We start from the raw sequence: 17,258 nt of genomic DNA, 5'->3' as shown, positions 1-17,258 counted from the left end.
AAACCTGTCCCCTGCTCGGATTTCTTGATGTGTGGTGTGTGTCCGCTCTAACCTTGCTTTTCATTCTCTTCCCTTGTAGGCACACCACACGACCCCTATAAAGCACTGTGGTTTGAGCGGAAGAAGGACCCTGTCACCAGGGAGCTAACCCATATTTATAGTGGCGAGTACTGGGAATGTAAGGAAAAGCAGGACTGGGGGTCTTGCCCAGACATTTTCTGAAGCAGCTGTAACTCAAAGGAAGAGGGCTGATCGGAGAAGACGGCAGAGGATGTGCGGGAAGGCTGGCAGTTGGGACTCTTACCAAGTGCTTTCCTCAAATTTGTCTGTCTTAACCAATCACTTTTTCCAAATCAATCACCAGAAGCAGACACCCGTGGTGGTGATTGGCTGGTTGCCTTAGCTGATTGACGCTGAAATCGACGTAGTAGATACCCATGTTTGTAAGGGAGTGGTTTAGTGGCTGAAAGTTAGTGTTCCTCTACATCTCAAAGGCAAGTAAGTGTGCTTCCCCCTCGGCCTCGTATGAGATGACGTCATTAACCCTCACCTGTGTTCTGCTCAGCCAAGATCTGCATAAGATTGGGGTTCAGGAGCACTTGGTGCTGTTGAGAGCAAGAACTGATTTTAAAGTTCCTTTAAAAAGAAACACATAAGATTTACCCAGCAGAGGCATCACGCCTAAGTCTCAGTGTATGAAGTGTACTCAACACGTGGGATTGCTGTAACAGGTCGTCGCTCGCGTGTAGATAACTAAGGCTTTGGAGCATCTGCAGGAGAGAGTGTGCTCTAGGGCTTGAATATTGAATTATGTTCTTGGAGAGTTTATCTTCACTTGCATACAATACCCCTCTGCTGTTCTGTCTACTTTGACAGCAACCAGGGGCCTCCTCGGTCATTGATAAGAGGGTCACACTCTCCTCATAAAGGGGTTTTATGGACTCCCTCAGGTGGAGAACCTCTGTAAACACAGGCAGGGTGGGAGAAGACTGCTAGCCACTTGTACCTTCCCAGTCCCTCCTCATCCGTCTTTCGTTGCCTTTCTGGCTTCTGTTTCCTGGCACAGTACCATTTGGGTTTGTGCCACAGTCTGGAGCAAAACATTGCCTGACCCATTCTGTATACTTCAGAATCTTAGAGAAGTTCCTCTGCAACAAATGTTTTCATCTTGAAAGTCCCAGTAGAATGGAGCCACTTCTGGAATAATGTGTTAAATCATCTGTATATTATATATATATATATATATATGTAGAGAAAATCTAATTTTTCCCCCCTTTCCCATGAAGAATCTTGGTTTTTTTTTTTATATCACCTGTCTCCCTGGGACTCTCTCAAGTGCGCGTTAATATGGGTTGGTGCCTCTGCTTTCCATGTTTGAGGGGCATTGCAACCCCAAGCAGGGTCATGTGTGGCAGTTGCTGAGCAGGGACAAGGAGGAAGGTTTGTGTGCCTACCCTGCGGCTGCCTCAGCTCGGCTTTGCTGATCACACGTGGCTCTTGGACAGGAAGTCCTGGTCTTTTTCCTGCCTCAGTTTCCTTCCTTAGGAGGCGTACGGGTAGAAAGTCAAGAGGGTGATTTCTAGCTTCCTTATGTCCCAGCTCAGGCTAAATCCCAAAAAAGTTTCCTTCCAAGGATGAGAGCAAAGAGCGCTCGTGCTCTGTGGGAACTGCTCCTGCTAGCACTGGCATCCTCCCTTTTTCTTTATTAGTTGTAGTTTCCTGTTCAGAAGTGTAACCCTTGTGCAACCCACCCTTGGTTGAGGGTCATAAATTGAGGTGCCTTCCTTGTGTACTTTTTGTTAGTGTTTTTGTTTTTGTTCCTTAACTGTTGAGCCTCAGCCAGTGTGGGTCCTTGGGGAAAATACCATTCCAGAGGAAGCTATCCCTCCAGGGAAATTGGATTTTACTGGATAAATTAGTACTTTCAGTCCTTCCCCACCGACTCTCCTTCCTTAGATAAAATGATCAAAGATTGAGCACTAGGGAATTTCCTCCTAAGAAGGCTTCCCCAGCACAAGGGGTTACTCCAGGGAGGCCCATAAAATGGGCGCCATCTCGGAGGCTTTGGATAGAATGGAAATTTCCCAAGGAACCTCTGTGCTTTCCCCTTTCCCTCTATCTGCACTACATTTCTAGCTTGATTCCCAGATCCCTGCTAATGGAAGAAGCTTAGAAGTCCTGAAGATGGAATAAAGTCACATGAAAGCAAAATAAGACTATATATATATATTTTCAGTTTTTTTGCCTTATTGCTTTTTTTCAAAAAAAAACTACTAAATTAAATAATTTTTAAAAAGCTATATTGTCTGATTTGCTTCTACTCCTAATAGTCAGGAAATAGTGGTGGACAGAGGGAGAGCTGGCCAGTGGTGATTTGTTCTGTGTGGGAATTTTATGTATATGAGTGTTTGGCGTGAGAGTAGTGTGTATGTGTACTGTGCATGCCTGGTGGCCACAGCGGCCGGATGAATGTGTGGAAAGGTGAATCACCATGTGGGTCTGGGAACCAAACTGAGGGTCTCTTGCAGAGCAGCAAGTGCTCTTAGTGGCTAAGCCATCACTCAAGCTCCTATATTCCAGTTCCTCACCATCGTTCCAGGTTCATGGGCAGAAGAATAGCCTTAGCATCCCTAATACCTTTCAGTGTGACATTTGTCTTACACAGAGAAACATAACTAGTGTTTCTGATTCTGGGGCTGCTTCCCTTCAAAAATGTACAGATAGAGGATAGAGCTTAGGGGGGAGAGGGCTTACCTAACGTGTGCCTGCCTGGCCTGGATTCAATCCCCAGCCCTGAAAAGTAAAATAATAATAGTAAAAGCTAAATTCTCAAAATTCTTAGCTGTTTGATGTATGGGTTCAAAGGTTTAAAGACCTTCATTTGAAGGGGCATGCCTTTCATTCCAGCATTCAGGAGGCTGGGCCAAATTCCCCATGCCCAGGAGCTTAAGTCTGGGTAACTTGAGGAAAGTCTTATCTCAAAAAAATATGTAAAGACAAGGAGTGGTGGTGTAGGCAGTCCCAGGGGACGCAGGATCGTCACAAGCTTCAGACCAACCTGAGATACATAGCTCCTGTCTCAAGAGCAAAACCACCTTTTTTTCAAGTAATGACACCATTTTCTGTTTTCCTCTGCAAAAGTCCAGGCAGGGGAAGAGTAGGGTATAGGCCTAGAGAGCCCTTCAGTCAAAGAATACAGCAAAGGACCCTGCCCACGAGCCCTGAGTGTGTGGTATAGAGAGCTGAGAGGAGCTCAGCATTCTCTGGACCACACAACGTTAGGAGGAAAATGTTAGGATTATTCTGACAGTGAAAAAAAAGGCACTTAGACTACATTTCTCAGGGTCACAGAGCGGATTGGTTGGTCAGTGTTGGAATTCAAAGCTGGGTGTGCTTAACCAGAGTTTCTGACCTCTGTTAGCCACCCTGTACCTAGGGAGGAGCATTGCCTTGGAAGTGGTTCTGAGTTTTCCCAGGTGATGATCTCTGGCTGTGTGTCACGTCCTGCTGCTAAAGTGCTTGACTGTCTTCACAGGCCTGGATGGCTAGTGCTCTGCCCCAAAGACTGGAGTTTTCAGATCTCAAGTCAACAAAATAAGCTGTGTTATCAGAGATTGTTTTTGTACCAGGTTTGGAGAAACCACCTGATTATTACTACAAGATTGGATGTTAAATTTTGTAAAGTGTTGTTATTTTGTTTCCTGGCAAGGTGGAAAGCAGAGCAGTAGGTTTGAGGCATTCCTGACAGTTCTGTTAGATCTCAAGCACCATCAGTTTAATTCCAACATTAGGGACAGTCAAACAGCAACAATGTTTAATGATCCCTCTCTGATCTAATGACATGACCTGGAATGTGGATCCTGAGGGTCAGGATCCAACATGATTCAACATTATGACTCACCAAAATTTCAAATCAATACATTCAGAGACCTTTAAAGTCCAAAACTTAGGGAAATACAGGCTTTCACCACAGATGGTTCACCATGCTGTCTTGGGTAAATAGGAGTGAGTTTGGCATTTACCATTCTGTTTGAATTCCCCAGCCTTCATTTCCACAGAGTTGAGAAGCAGCAGTTTTCCGACCTGTGGGGCAAGAAGAGATGACACTGAGGAGGAAGCCAGGCAGCCACTGTTCCCTACAGTTGAAAAGGACTAAGGACCGAGCCTTCCAGAACTCTCAGTCTGTGGCATGCCAAGCAGTGATAGCAAAAGGAACCACAGCCGTATCAGTAACCTCAAGCAAGAGGGTGTACCTACCGGAGCACTGCTTGTACCACAACACTGCGGACTTTATACCCCAGGATTCCCAAGTTCTCCCAGGAGGACTATGCACTATGCAAAGGCCATGGTCCTTACTCCACAACATTAGCCAGATCTTGAAGGAGGCATGTTTCTATCGGCTTTTTGCCGACAGTACAGTCTCCAACATGATGACCTAGGTGCTTCTCCTCTGTTTATAAAAAACAATCACATACACACATTCAACAAACTTGTTCATCGGCCCATATACTTCAAGGATTTCCACTAGAGGGTCAGTAAAATAAAGTCTCAAAGAGTGACACAGAAAATCTTCAGATTTGGTTCATTATAGATGTACATTTTATGGAACAAAATTCAGAACCTCCAGGAATGGTGAATCCCAGTGAATCCTAGCCATGGGGACATGGAGATGAAAGGATAGTCCAAGGTCATTGTTGGCAACATAGTGAATGTGAGGCCAGCTTGGGTCTCATGAGACCCTGCCAAAAACAGTATGAAACACACTTGTCTACCCTTCTTTCCCCACTGGAAGCATTCTGAGCCTTGTGTAGTTTCTGAAGCTCCTGTTGTAAACCATAGTCCCACCACCCTTACAAATCACAGCTGCTTTGGTCATTGTTCCATCAGGAAAGGAGCTGAGTGGTCACACGAGGGGTCTTCAAAGGACAGATCCTAAAGAGCTCCAGGGCTGTGGGTCCAGAATGCCACTGAGTGTGTGTACACGGCCTGGGGTTTGACAACCAGCACTGTGATCAATTAATTAGAATCCTCCATAAATAGCCTGTAGAGGTTATGACCTCTGAGCTTCACCAGGTGAGGTTACTAAACACAAGTTCATTTTAGAATATGGCTGGAACATTTTCTTTGTCCCATTCACTCAACCTCATTCATTAAGCATTTACCTGAGCCTGATATCTAACTGATTTGGAATACAAATAGCAGAAAAGAGATTAAGTAAGCAGCCAATTGCAATCAAGCTTGACAGGTGGTGTGAGGCACTGTGGCCTGTAGGGAGCTGGGAGAGAGTGAATGGAGGCATGTCAGGAGTCTTCGAGAACTAGAAGAGCTGTGATTGCAAAGCTAAGTAGGCATTGGGGAAAGGGTGATGCAAGGGTGATTGCACAGAGAGAAGAGCAAGGTCCAGACAAGCATCCTCCATGGAGCAGTGGCTTCATGTATTGCTAGATTAAAGTCAAGGCATTCACCACCAGCCTTGTGGAGGTGGGAGGGGGTCTTTGCTCAGCTCACTAGCCCATTACCATTCCTGGCAGTGCTTTTTCCTTTCCTGGGAAGCTATTTTTATTTCTATACCTAGACTAGCTTTTGTTTGTTTGAGACTGGGTCTCCCTGTGTAGCCCTGACTATCCTAGAGTTCTCTATGGAGACCAGAATGGCCTCAAACTCAGAGATCCTTTTGCCTCTGCCTCAAGTGCTGGGACTAAAGGTGTTTGCCACCCCCTCACCCCCACAAGCCTTCCGTGGCTAACTTAACAGTACATGACTTTTCTTTCTACCTCTCCTTGTGGTAGCTGCTAGTATTCTCACTTAATCTGTACTGTTTTTCTCGTAAGTGATAGGAAACTTGTCCTCAAGCTTAAAAGAAAAAAGGATGCTGGGCAGTGGTGGTACATGCCTTTAATCCCAGGACTTGGGAGGTTCGAGGACAGCCTGGTCTACAGAGTGAGTTCCAGGACAGATAGCCAGGGCTACACAGAGAAACCCTGTCTCGAAAAAAAACCCAAAAATAAAATAGATAAATAAATAAAACACTGAGCAAGTTGCTGAAGGAGGGTATGGCTCCACCCACAGAAGGCTTTATGTGCTTTTAGAAGAAGCCCTGGCTTTTGTTTTTAACTAGTAAAAAGCAGGATATTGGCTATGCCGGGGCCTAGCAAACACAGAAGTGGATGCTCACAGTCAGCTATTGGATAGATCACAGGGCCCCCAATGGAGGAGCTAGAGAAAGTACCCAAGGAGCTAAAGGGGTCTGCAACCCTATAGGTGGAACAACAATATGAACTACCCAGTACCCCTCGGAGCTCCTGTCTCTGGCTGCATATGTATCAAAAGATGGCCTAGTTGGCCATCATTGGAAAGAGAGGCCATTGGTCTTGCAAACTTTATATGCCCCAGTACAGGGGAACGCCAGGGCCAAGAAGTGGGAGTGGGAGGATAGGGGAATGGGGGACTTTTGGGATAGCATTGGAAATGTAAGTGAAGAAAATACCTAATTTAAAAAAGAGAGAGAGAGAAAAGCAGGATATTGGATTTCAGGTAGAAAAAAGTTTATGAATAAGATCAGTTAAGAGGCTGGAGAGGAAAGATGAGAAGCAGAGGCATTCTAAGGGGGATGAACAGCCCATGGGATGAAGACTAGAAGGTAGAGAGGGGACGATTTTGCAAGTCTCTGACCTAGGAAACTCAGATGGAAGATCAAGTGTCCCGGCTAGTTGTATGCCAGCTTGACACAAGCCAGAGTCACCTGAAAGGAGGGAGCCTCACTTGAGATAATGCCTCTGTAAGACCTATATGTAAGGCATTTTTTTAAACTAGTGATTGATGGGAGAGAATGGTGCTATCCTTGAGCTAGTGGTCCTAGGGTCTATAAGAAAGCAGACCGAGAAAGTCACAGGAGCAAGTCAGTAAATAGCACCTCTCCATGGCCTCTGCAGCAGCTCTTGCCCCTGTTTCCCGCTCTGTTTGAGTTCCTGTCTCACTTCAATGATGAACAGTGACATGGAACTATAAGCCAAATAAACCCTTTTAGCCTCAACTTGCTTTTGGTCATGGTGTTTCATCACAGCAATAGAAACACTAAGACAGATAGTAGTAGGAATTCTGAAATGAGAGAAGAAAGGAGTCAGTGGTTAAGAGGACTGCTCTTGCAGGGGACCCGAATTCTACTTCTAGCGCATACCTGCCTCGAACTACATACAACTCAGTGGATCTGATGTTCTTTGCCCTCACATGAATGCTTCCACACACAGTTACAAACATGCATACATAACTAAGGAATAACAATTTGGGGAATTGTAACACACCCTTAACCTTAACATTAGGGGGACAGGCAGAAGGATTAGAATTCAAGGTCATCCTTGGCTGTTTCAGTGAGTTCAAAGCCAGCCTGGCTTATATAATTCTGGAATTCCAAAAATAAATAAATTAATTAATTAAAAAAAAAAAAAAGGGAAGACAAGAAGAAAAAACTTTGAAAGAAAACCAGGTATGCTTTGGTATCACCTGTGGTGATATCAAAAAATGTATTTTTTAGATCTACTATTACCCAGAATAGCCTCCAATTTTTCTATGTACCCCAGACTGCCTTCAAATTCACTACATAGCTAACGATGACCTTGAATTCCTGGTCTTTCCTCCTCCACCTTCCCAATCCTGGAATTACAGGCATGTATCCTGGTGACCTGTTTTGAGACACAATTTTAAACATGGCTCTTCTATGTAGTCTGAGAACTAAGACCAAGGGAAACCACAGATTAAATCATTTGGCCAACTCTAAAAAAACAAATCAAACAAGCAAGATTATATATATACAGAATATACTCTGCAGAGATTCTGATTCAACTGAGGAACTGAGGGTAGACTAGTATATATGTAATAATTGTACTATGTAGTTAGTGCCATTATATCTTAAATATGACTATGAAGGAATCGACTTGCCCTGAATCCCAGGCAAGCATCTGGTCAGGCTAGGATTTAAGTTACCCTTTGTCATGTATACCCGAAGCCTATGCAGCTAGCAGTGGCTCTTCCTTGCAGCACACCTAATTACCATATATGTGGTGCCTTAAAGCAAGGCCTGTTTATGAGCTCAGTCCTGGAGGTGAGGAGTCTCACACCACATAGCTGGCTTCTTTGTTCAGGGTCTCATGAGAAGATAAGAAGATGTGGTTGAGTTCTTATCTGGAGGCATATTAGGGAAGTCTCCTTTCACATTTATCCTTGCTGGCATCCTTCATCTTCTTTTTGTGGTAAAGAAACAGTTTCCTTGTGAATTGTCAGTGAGGAGCTCTTCTCATCCCAGGGGCTACCTGTATTCCTTATCATGTGGTCTCCAACTCCAAGTCCAGAGAGCTTTACAACCTTGCCATCTTTAACTGAGTTTCTTCTGCACGAAGCTGGAGGACCCCATGCTGGCCAGACAGTCTGTGTTGTGACAAATACCAGAGAGAAGCATGTAAGGGGAAGAAGGGTTTATTGTAGTTCATGGCGTCAGTCCATAGTTAGTCAGCTCCGTGGCTTTGGGCCAGAGGGAAGGCAGAACATCACTACTGAAAGAACATGATGGAACAAGGTAACCAGAAAGTGTAGTGGAGTAGCAGGAAGGACCAGGGTTAGGAAATGTCCCTTTCTTTCCCTCCCTTGAGTGATGCACTTCTTCCAAAGGCACACCTTCCATAATTTACCACCAGTTAATTACCTATTTAAATTTGGAATCTTTCAGTTGCTTAAACCTGTGATTAGGTGGTGATCTCCTATAGAAACAAGCTCACGGACTCAGAGTGTACCCTTTGGGCATCTTTCAGTGGGATCCAGCTGACCAGCAAGATTAACCGGCATGGCACCTCTTTCTCTCTCTGCTCCCAGTGCTTGCTCTCTCCCTTTCTGCCCTTCTTTCGTTCCCCCACCCCCACCCTCGTTCTCTGCTTTCAAGGCTCTGCTCCCCTCTGTCTGCCTCTACCCCTTATCTGGAAAATAAAAGGGCTAGCCATCACAAAACCCTCTATGAATAATAGAAAATCGAATATTTTAGAGTCACATGTGCTGTTTAGGATAATCTAACCATAAGGGGGAAATCCTGCCATAATGGTCCCATTGATTTTTGTAGTGTTCTTTCTTAGGGTGGTGGTGGTGGTATCTGGAAGGTTTGGAAGGTGGTCATTATTTTAGGATTTTTCCTACTACAACTACGTAGAGAAAGCAAAATGTTGATGTTTCAACGAGACTGCTGGGTCTGCAAAACCCTTACCTGCATTTAGTTGAGGCATGGCATGGCAGCTCTATACTGGATGGGAAAAAGCAAAGCAAAGCAAAGCAAAGCAAAGCAAAGCAAAGCAAAGCAAAGCAAAGCAAAGCAAAGCAAAGCAAAGCAAAGAAGCAAAGCAAAGCAAAGCAAAGCAAAGCAAAGCAAAGCAAAGCAAAGCAAAGCAAAGCAAAGCAAAGCCAGGACATGACTGTTTCTAGATATAGTGGGGAAGAAAGTTTATTGTAGATAACAGGGAAGCATAGCCAGGCAGCGACATCTGGGAGAATCCCAGAGTGGACATGACCCTGAGCCTTGTGAGGAGAGCGAGGAGAGGTAAGAAGAGGGGAGAGGGGAGGAGAGGGGAGGGGAGGGGAGGAGAGGGTAGGGGGGAAGGAGAGGGAGAGGGAGAGAGGGGCGGGGGTGGGCAGGTATGCCACCCTGGAGGACCTGGTAACAGGTAGGGACAGAGAGATGCTGTGAGAACCTGGAGGCCAGTATTTGCTTTGTTATGTTAAATGGGCATATCGTTTTTTGTCCCGCATATTGTTTTGTCCCAGGTTTGGGACCCTATGTACACCTGGGATGTACTCTTCCCTCAGTCTCTTGAAAAAGGCTATCTGGAATCTCTCCCTACTTTTTGTACATCCTAAACAAGGTTATCTGTTTACTTCACAGTGCAATAAGCTCATGTTCTCCTTTCTTATGAATCAACTTAGTGTGAAACACTGGATTATTCTAGCTAGCTTTAGGGAACTTAAGTCACTTTCAAATGAAATGCATGCAAGGAATGTACAGCTGTGAAATGGGAGACAGGTGGGGTAGACCCAGCTTGTTAGGGATAGCATTAACTCACAGCTGACTTCTCCGAGTTTGAAAGGGTCCTGCAACTCCTACTGCGGTAACACGGAGTCTGGATCATGTGAAGAGTTTGCAAATGGCAAGTGTGTGTGAGTGTATGTGTGTGTGTAAGTGTGTGTGAGAGAGTGTGTGTGTGTGTGAATATGTGTGTATGAGTGTGTGTGAGAGTGTGTGTGTATGTGTGTGTGAGAGTGTGTATGAGAGTGTGTGAGTGTGTGTGAGAGAGTGTGTTTGTGTGTGTGTATGTGTATGAGTGTGTGTGTATGTGTGAGTGTGTGTGAGAGTGTGTATGAGAGTGTGTGTGTATGTGTGTGTGAGAGTGTGTGTGTATGTGTGTGTGAGAGTGTGTATGAGAGTGTGTGAGTGTGTGTGAGAGAGTGTGTTTGTGTGTGTGTATGTGTATGAGTGTGTGTGTATGTGTGAGTGTGTGTGAGAGTGTGTATGAGAGTGTGTGAGTGTGTGTGAGAGTGTGTATGAGAGTGTGTGAGTGTGTGTGAGAGAGTGTGTTTGTGTGTGTGTATGTGTATGAGTGTGTGTGTATGTGTGAGTGTGTGTGAGAGTGTGTATGAGAGTGTGTGAGTGTGTGTGAGAGAGGTGTGTGTGAGTGTGTGAGTGTGTGTGAGAGAGGTGTGTGTGAGTGTGTGTGTGAATGAGTGTGTGTGTTGTTAGTGGAAATCAAACAGGGCAGCTCACATTCTAGTTCTTCCCATCCTTTTCCAGACATTTTGTAAATATATCTGACATTTAAACTGATATCTGTAAAAATATACCAAACCCAAAACTCAAAATAAATTGAAGGTCACACCTTAACCTTTTAAAATTGGCTTCCCTCAAAAAAAAAAAAAAAAAAAAAAAAAAAAAAAGGCTGGAGAGATGACTCATCAGTTAAGAGCACTGACTGCTCTTCCAGAGGTCCTGAGTTCAATTCCCAGCAACCACAGGGTGGCTCACAACCATCTGTAATGGGATCCAATGCCCTTTTCTGGTATGTATGAAGACAGTGACAGTGTAGTCACATTAAAAAAAATCTTTTAAAAAAATTAGTATGTGTGTATCTAATCATTACAACAGTGTTTTACATCAAGAAATCTGTGTGTGTGTGTGTGTGTGTGTGATGTGTATGTGTGTGATGGATGATGTGTGTGTATGTGTAACTGTTGTACCTATACAGTCAATTCTGTGCATGAATTAATAAGCATGCAATTGTAATTACAATCTCAAAATTGAATTACAAGCTCAAAAATTCATGATTTGGACTGTGGCTATAGCTCAGTATCCGAGCACCGCCTAGTGTATGTGAGGCCCTAGGCAATATTCATTACTTTAAAATGTTTTTTGAGTTTTAAAAAAAATTGAGTATTTTTTTTAACGGAGAGAAGCAAATTGTCGGATAATTAAAAGACGTCACTTGAGAAGCAATGGATCTCAGGTAGTAAATGGGATCCTAAAGAAAGATAAACAAAGTAGTAAAAAAACTTCGTTACTTTTGTACATTCTTGGCTAAACTTAGCTAACTTAGTACCGCAAAAATGTATTTCCTCATTATAATTACCAGATTTAAAAAAACCTCTCCAAGCACAGCCGAAATAGCTCAGTTGGGAGAGCGTTAGACTGAAGATCTAAAGGTCCCTGGTTCGATCCCGGGTTTCGGCAGTGATTTTATATGGCAACACAACCACGTGTATCTAATTGAATTCCACTTGTCGTGTAACTTACCCTTAGAAACTTACTCCCTTCTGTACACATCTGTGTCTTTACCTTACTTCTTACCCGCTGAGGTCAGCAGTGTGTCCGCAGCTGCGAGATTTGGGGCTCCAGCTCAGGCTCCTCCTAGGTTGTGGCTGAGCTGGATCCTACAGCCCGATGGTTCAGAAGCTCAGGTTACAGTCTGGCCCCTTTTTGCGCAGAGGCTTTGTCCATCTGAGCTAACAATAAGCAGGACCCGCAGACAAGTCATGGATGGAGTGCAGAAATCGAAGGAGTCCTTTTCTGGTTTAGGTCTACTCTAGCGTTATCACTCCAAATGAAGCACTCCCGATTAAATGTGATTAAATGTGATTAAATGTGAATTTCAGAGAATAAGCCGTGTCCCAAATTTTGCGAGGAACATATAAAGCAAGTATCGTTGTTTCCGTGAAATTCGGTTGTAACTGGGTGCCCTGTATTTTCATTTGCCACATTGAAAACCACCATTACACAGCCTCCTGTCCCAGTTCAATGTTCATTCACTTTGTGTCCCAGCAAAGATATCCAGATACCAAGCACTGGAGATAAACTGACTTAAGCTGACCACCTAAGTTCTACCGGACTGTGGTAGGAAACAAGAGATTCTGAAGGCTTTGGATTGGATTCTAATACAAAACAACAGACAAACCCAAAACGTGCTACGGTGATGCGTCAAGCAATGAAGCAACGCTCAGTGGAGTAAGCAGAGCCTCCCGTGTAGTCGGGTACCAGGCTGAAGCACGGGCAGAGAAGAATCAGATTCAACAAACCCCCGAAGCTTCCGGTAAACCGACTCTTACACTTCCCAACCTGTTAGTCTGCCAAGAGGCTAGACGATAAGGGCCTTATTCACCACATCATTAGGTTCTTGGATGGAAAGATGAGTCTCGGTCAGAGACTCTTGAAACTCAAATGATGGCTAGAAAAAAATCAAAATGGCCATCCAATAAACTGGACAGTTCAAACTTTGGATGATGGACGTCACATGAGTCGTGAGTAGTTTTATGTGTCAAGTTGGCTGTGTGATAGTGACTGGTTAAACACCAGTCTAGATGTTATTGTGGAGTGTGTGTGTGTGTGTGTGTGTGTGTGTGTGTGGTGTGCTTTTAAAAGAGATAACAGGGTCAGCAAAATGGCTGAGTTGGTAAGGTGCTTTCTGCCAAGCCTGATGATCTGGCCTTATTTCCCAGGTTTCACTTGGTGGAAGGAGAAAACTGTACTCTACCCCTCACATAGGCACTGTGGTATGTGTGCACCCCCCCCCATCCATGCATAAATAAATGTAACTTTAAAAAAGTAAAAACTAGAAATAATATTCAATTCAGCCCACTTCAAGCAAGGCCCATTAGTCTCCGTATGTGGTTTGCTCCATGCGCTCATTTGAAGCCCTTAAGAGCAAACATGAATTTCTAATGAGAAAGGAATTCTAAAACCTCCTGTTCAGGAATACCTGCCTGACTGCCCTGCTCCTGTGCTTGGAATTGAGACTGCTTCATTACATCCAAGAATTTGCAGCTCTTTAGACTGCCAGCCTGCCCTGCAAACCTTTCCTTTTTTCTTTTTCTTTTTAATTTTTGAGGATATCCTATATGCATACAATGAAATATGATCATACCCATCCCCCATTTCCCTTTCCAACTCTATATCCCTCCAACCCATTCCCACCCAAGTTTTCACCTCTCTCTCTCTCCCTCCCTCCCTCCCTCCCTCCCTCCCTCCCTCCCCCATCCCTCCCCCATCCCTCCCTCTCCCTCCCCCATCCCCTCCCTCCCTCTCTTCCTCCCTCTCCCTCCCTCCCCCATCCCTCCCTCCCTCCCTCCCTCCCAGTAAGTCCAGTGGGTTGTGTGCATAGTGTGAGGGGCACTAGAGCATGCACTAGAGCATGGGAACCCTCCTAGTGACCACATCCTCAGTGAGGTTTGATTTCCCCTCCTCCAGCAAGAACCCACTGCTGATTATTTCAGTGTGGTGTGGGGCCTGGAGATCACCTACCTGTCTGGCATGGGATTTTAGGCTGTCTTGATTTGGTGCAGGCCTTGTGTAGGTAATCACCGATGCAGTGAGCTCATGAACTTGATAGCCAGGCTATGTTCAAGAGATAGCATTCTGAATTTAAAACACCCACAACTGTTTGAACTAAATTCTTAAAATATATCTCTGCTTCCAATTCTGTCTCTGTGTCCAACCAGTTCTGGGGATCTGGAGCAACCTGACAGTTTGCTTCAGCATCTCTTGCACACAGGTAAGGGGAAGGTTGGGATCTTTTAATAAAATGGGCGTCATTCATGCCTAAGGAATGTTGCACCTTTGCCCTGGCCATGTTTCAGCCAGAGGTGGAGGGAGGAAACGGGTGAGAAGCACGGTGACCCAAGCAAGAAGGGCATAGAAGACAGCTGAATGACCTCACTCAACTTAGAAGGCATAGTTTAGATGCCTTTATCCACCCACTCTGCAGGATGAAGCTTTGCCAGCTGACACAGGGAGCACCCCAGGGAAGATGGCACTTCATCTAGTCTCCAGTGTGTAATAGGGAGGAGACCACGTCACGCCCAAACATACTGCTTCGGCATAAGGGTTATTTTGAGTCTGGAAATTAAGCAACCAATGCAAAGCAGGACATACATGCACAAAGGTTTCTCTCCTCCCCTCTCTATCTCGAAGGACAAAGGTTGGACAACTAAAGATAAACTCTTATTGGCTTGCAGATTGCACCAGAGGAATCTACCCAGCAGACTTCCTTAGCTATCTTTATCTTCCATTAATTTCCTATATATCTACGTTCCCACGATGTGTTCTTCTGGAGACACGAGGTCCTTTCCCTTTTTCTTGTCACTCATCCTAAAATATTTTATTATTATTAATTATTATTATTTCTTGTTGAAGGTGCTATATATACTAGAACTTAGGGCCGTTCCTTGAAGAATCACCCACTCTCTGGGTATCTCTCCCGTGTCTCTGTGGAATTCACGTGTTAATACACTTGTTTTTTCTTGCTTTTTCCTTTTGTTAAAAGAACGTCATCTGAGAAAGCAGCAAAACAGGGATTATTTTTCCTCTTTCCCACGTGTTTGGGAATAAGGAACAGAAAGGGGGGTGACATTCTATTTGGTAAGAGAAGAGCAAAGGCCCAGAGGACTGAACGACTGTAGCAAGATATGCTATAAAAATAAAATGCTATGTTATCAGAGAGGAGCGAGTAGGTACAGAGAGCCCCTGGCGTAGAAGCTGCGCGTGCGCAAAGTCGGGCTCCTGACCGCAGCAAGTGGGGGCGGGGGTTGGTTAGGCTGGGACTTCTGGTATGATAGGTGGGCTCCTCTTAGCTGTTGTGTTGCGTACTTGTATTTGTTTGACCTGGGCACCCAGGATGGGTAGGAGGAATCGAAAATTGTGTGTTGAAAGAAAGGGCGTCCTGATGGCATAACCCCTGGTTTCAGTTTGAGTTTAGGGAAAGAAACGTGTAGTGTGGCAACTGTTAGCAAGTGGCTTCTGCTCACTTCATACACTTGCACAACTCAGGGTTCACAGTGAAGGGAACAACTTCTAAGTGAAAGGCATAATTAAGAAGCCTGTATCCAGACGATAGGCAAACGCACCACTCCATAAATCCTTTTTGTTTTCTTCCCGCTTTCACGTGATCTCTACCTAGAAATTATACGAGACACAAAGGAGGGGCCTAGTAATCCTTTACATTAATAGTAGCACAGAAAAAGTAATAGGAGTCTTCACATACAGAGCTGACACTGTCAGCCGTGAGCCCGGATAGCTCAGTCGGTAGAGCATCAGACTTTTAATCTGAGGGTCCAGGGTTCAAGTCCCTGTTCGGGCGCTGCCAATTTTCTTTTAAAAAGTAATTAGGACAATTACATTTAGGGTGCCAGACATGTCTGGTTAAAGAAAGAAATGTTAAAATTCTGGCGAGCACACCACAAGCTCGACGCATTCTTGGGAAGGAGCTCGAAAGTTCGAGATTCACGCCAGCAACCGCTTTGCCTCGGTCACGTGCGCGCGGCTGCCTCTCGGTTTCCCTATATTTGTCCTACCCCGTTCTCAGGAAAAAAAGCTTCTCTGGGAACTGAAACCCCACCTAGAGCAGCTTGCCTCTTCACACCAGGTTCAACTTCTCCTGTTATGAAAAGTGCTCCTGATAACTGGGAGATGATGAAGCCGAGGTAGAGATGTCTGTTAGTGGGAAAAGGGGGCACTTAAGGGCTGGTCTAAAAAAGAGTCAGTGCACATCCACGTCAAATTCATACAGTCTCATCCATTTTCTTGCAGGATTTTTAAGAACTTGGCTTGTAAACACAATAAGTTTGCAAGCCCTGAGGTGAAATAGTTTTCTCTGGGAGGAGAAGACACCGCTTGTTTAATACAGATTGAGTCTTCCTTGATTCAGGTGGGCTGTGAATGAAGCCGGCCTCCTCAATCGATGGGGATGCGTACAGAATGAGACAGGCGCCCTCTAGGGACAGCAAAGATGGAGGTGAAACTCGAGAGTGAGGCCCGGTCTTCACCGGGTTCACAAGGACGCTTCACGCAGGGTCCACACCGATCCCGCAATGACCGCCTCTTCCTCACTGACAGCCTTCTCAGAAGTAAAGGGATAGTTATCGTGCCTTCTTGTGATAACTAAACGAGCTTAGTAGAATCCACAGGAAAGCTGGTGTTATGTGATAATTACTAAGAGCTTTTACTCTAGTGATGAAATGCAATTCAATCCAATCCAAACAAAAGAAAAACATATACCGAAACGGATGTTTCAAAGAAACATGGACACTCAAAATCACAGGTCTATGGCCCCAAGACTTGGTTGGTTGGTATTTGCTAAAGGAATGGCTCTCGTCACTCACCCAAGGAAGAGGGGACAGCAGGGTGAGATTGGGCTCTCTGAAAGTCACCATGATCTGGATTCTGGGGGAAGAATCATTATTGTCTTCAGTTCTGTGCCACCAAGGCACCCACGAAGTTGTAAGAGTTCTATGTCCCTGGTCACACAGATAGCCCTGGTTAAAGTCAGTAGGTCTCAAAACCGGCAACCAAACCGAAACACAAAACAAATTCAGAATACATGAATGTGGGAGAGAGATTAACTGGTGGGCTGGGAGGGAGACTTGAGAGGCTAAGGGGGTTACAACAATCAGAATGCAGTTCGTATATATGTGAAACCCAAAGTACATATCCGACAAAAGTTGTACAAAGTCATTATCATCGCTCTTCACTCTCATCCTTTTCAGGACAGTCTGGTGCAGAGCACTGACTTCTTCCATTTTACCCTCCTGCTGCCACCTTTCAGCGATAGTTTGCATGCGCCCTTCGCTCGAAGGCGACAAATTAAACACTGAAGTTCATCACGACCCTGACCTTTTAGGCCTCGGGCAAATTTGGGTGATTGAGAGCAAATTGGTTACTGCGTTTAAGAATTATGATCACCCCCCCC

At 44.8% G+C, this 17,258-nt stretch overlaps 1 protein-coding gene and 2 non-coding genes across 3 annotated transcripts in view; all 3 read left to right on the top strand.

The window, feature by feature from the left end:
- Osbp (oxysterol binding protein) overlaps positions 1-2,300 on the top strand; it is a 28,527-nt gene extending 26,227 nt beyond the window's left edge. Inside the window, exon 14 of the mRNA XM_021151572.3 lies at positions 80-2,300. Within this exon, the coding sequence (XP_021007231.1) occupies positions 80-222 (143 nt within the window). The 3' untranslated portion in view covers positions 223-2,300. The remainder of the gene's footprint in view (positions 1-79) is intronic.
- Positions 2,301-11,679: 9,379 nt separating this feature from the next.
- Positions 11,680-11,752, top strand: Trnaf-gaa (transfer RNA phenylalanine (anticodon GAA)). The gene has a single exon. It is a non-coding gene; the product is annotated as a tRNA-Phe (tRNA).
- A 3,825-nt stretch (positions 11,753-15,577) lies between these two features.
- Trnak-uuu (transfer RNA lysine (anticodon UUU)) lies at positions 15,578-15,650 on the top strand. The gene has a single exon. It is a non-coding gene; the product is annotated as a tRNA-Lys (tRNA).
- The last annotated feature ends 1,608 nt before the right edge of the window (positions 15,651-17,258 follow it).

Source organism: Mus caroli, unplaced genomic scaffold (genome assembly GCF_978045245.1).
Source record: "Mus caroli unplaced genomic scaffold, Mus_caroli_1 scaffold_20, whole genome shotgun sequence".
NCBI lineage: Eukaryota > Metazoa > Chordata > Mammalia > Rodentia > Muridae > Mus > Mus caroli.
This window is presented reverse-complemented; position numbering and strand designations above follow the sequence as displayed.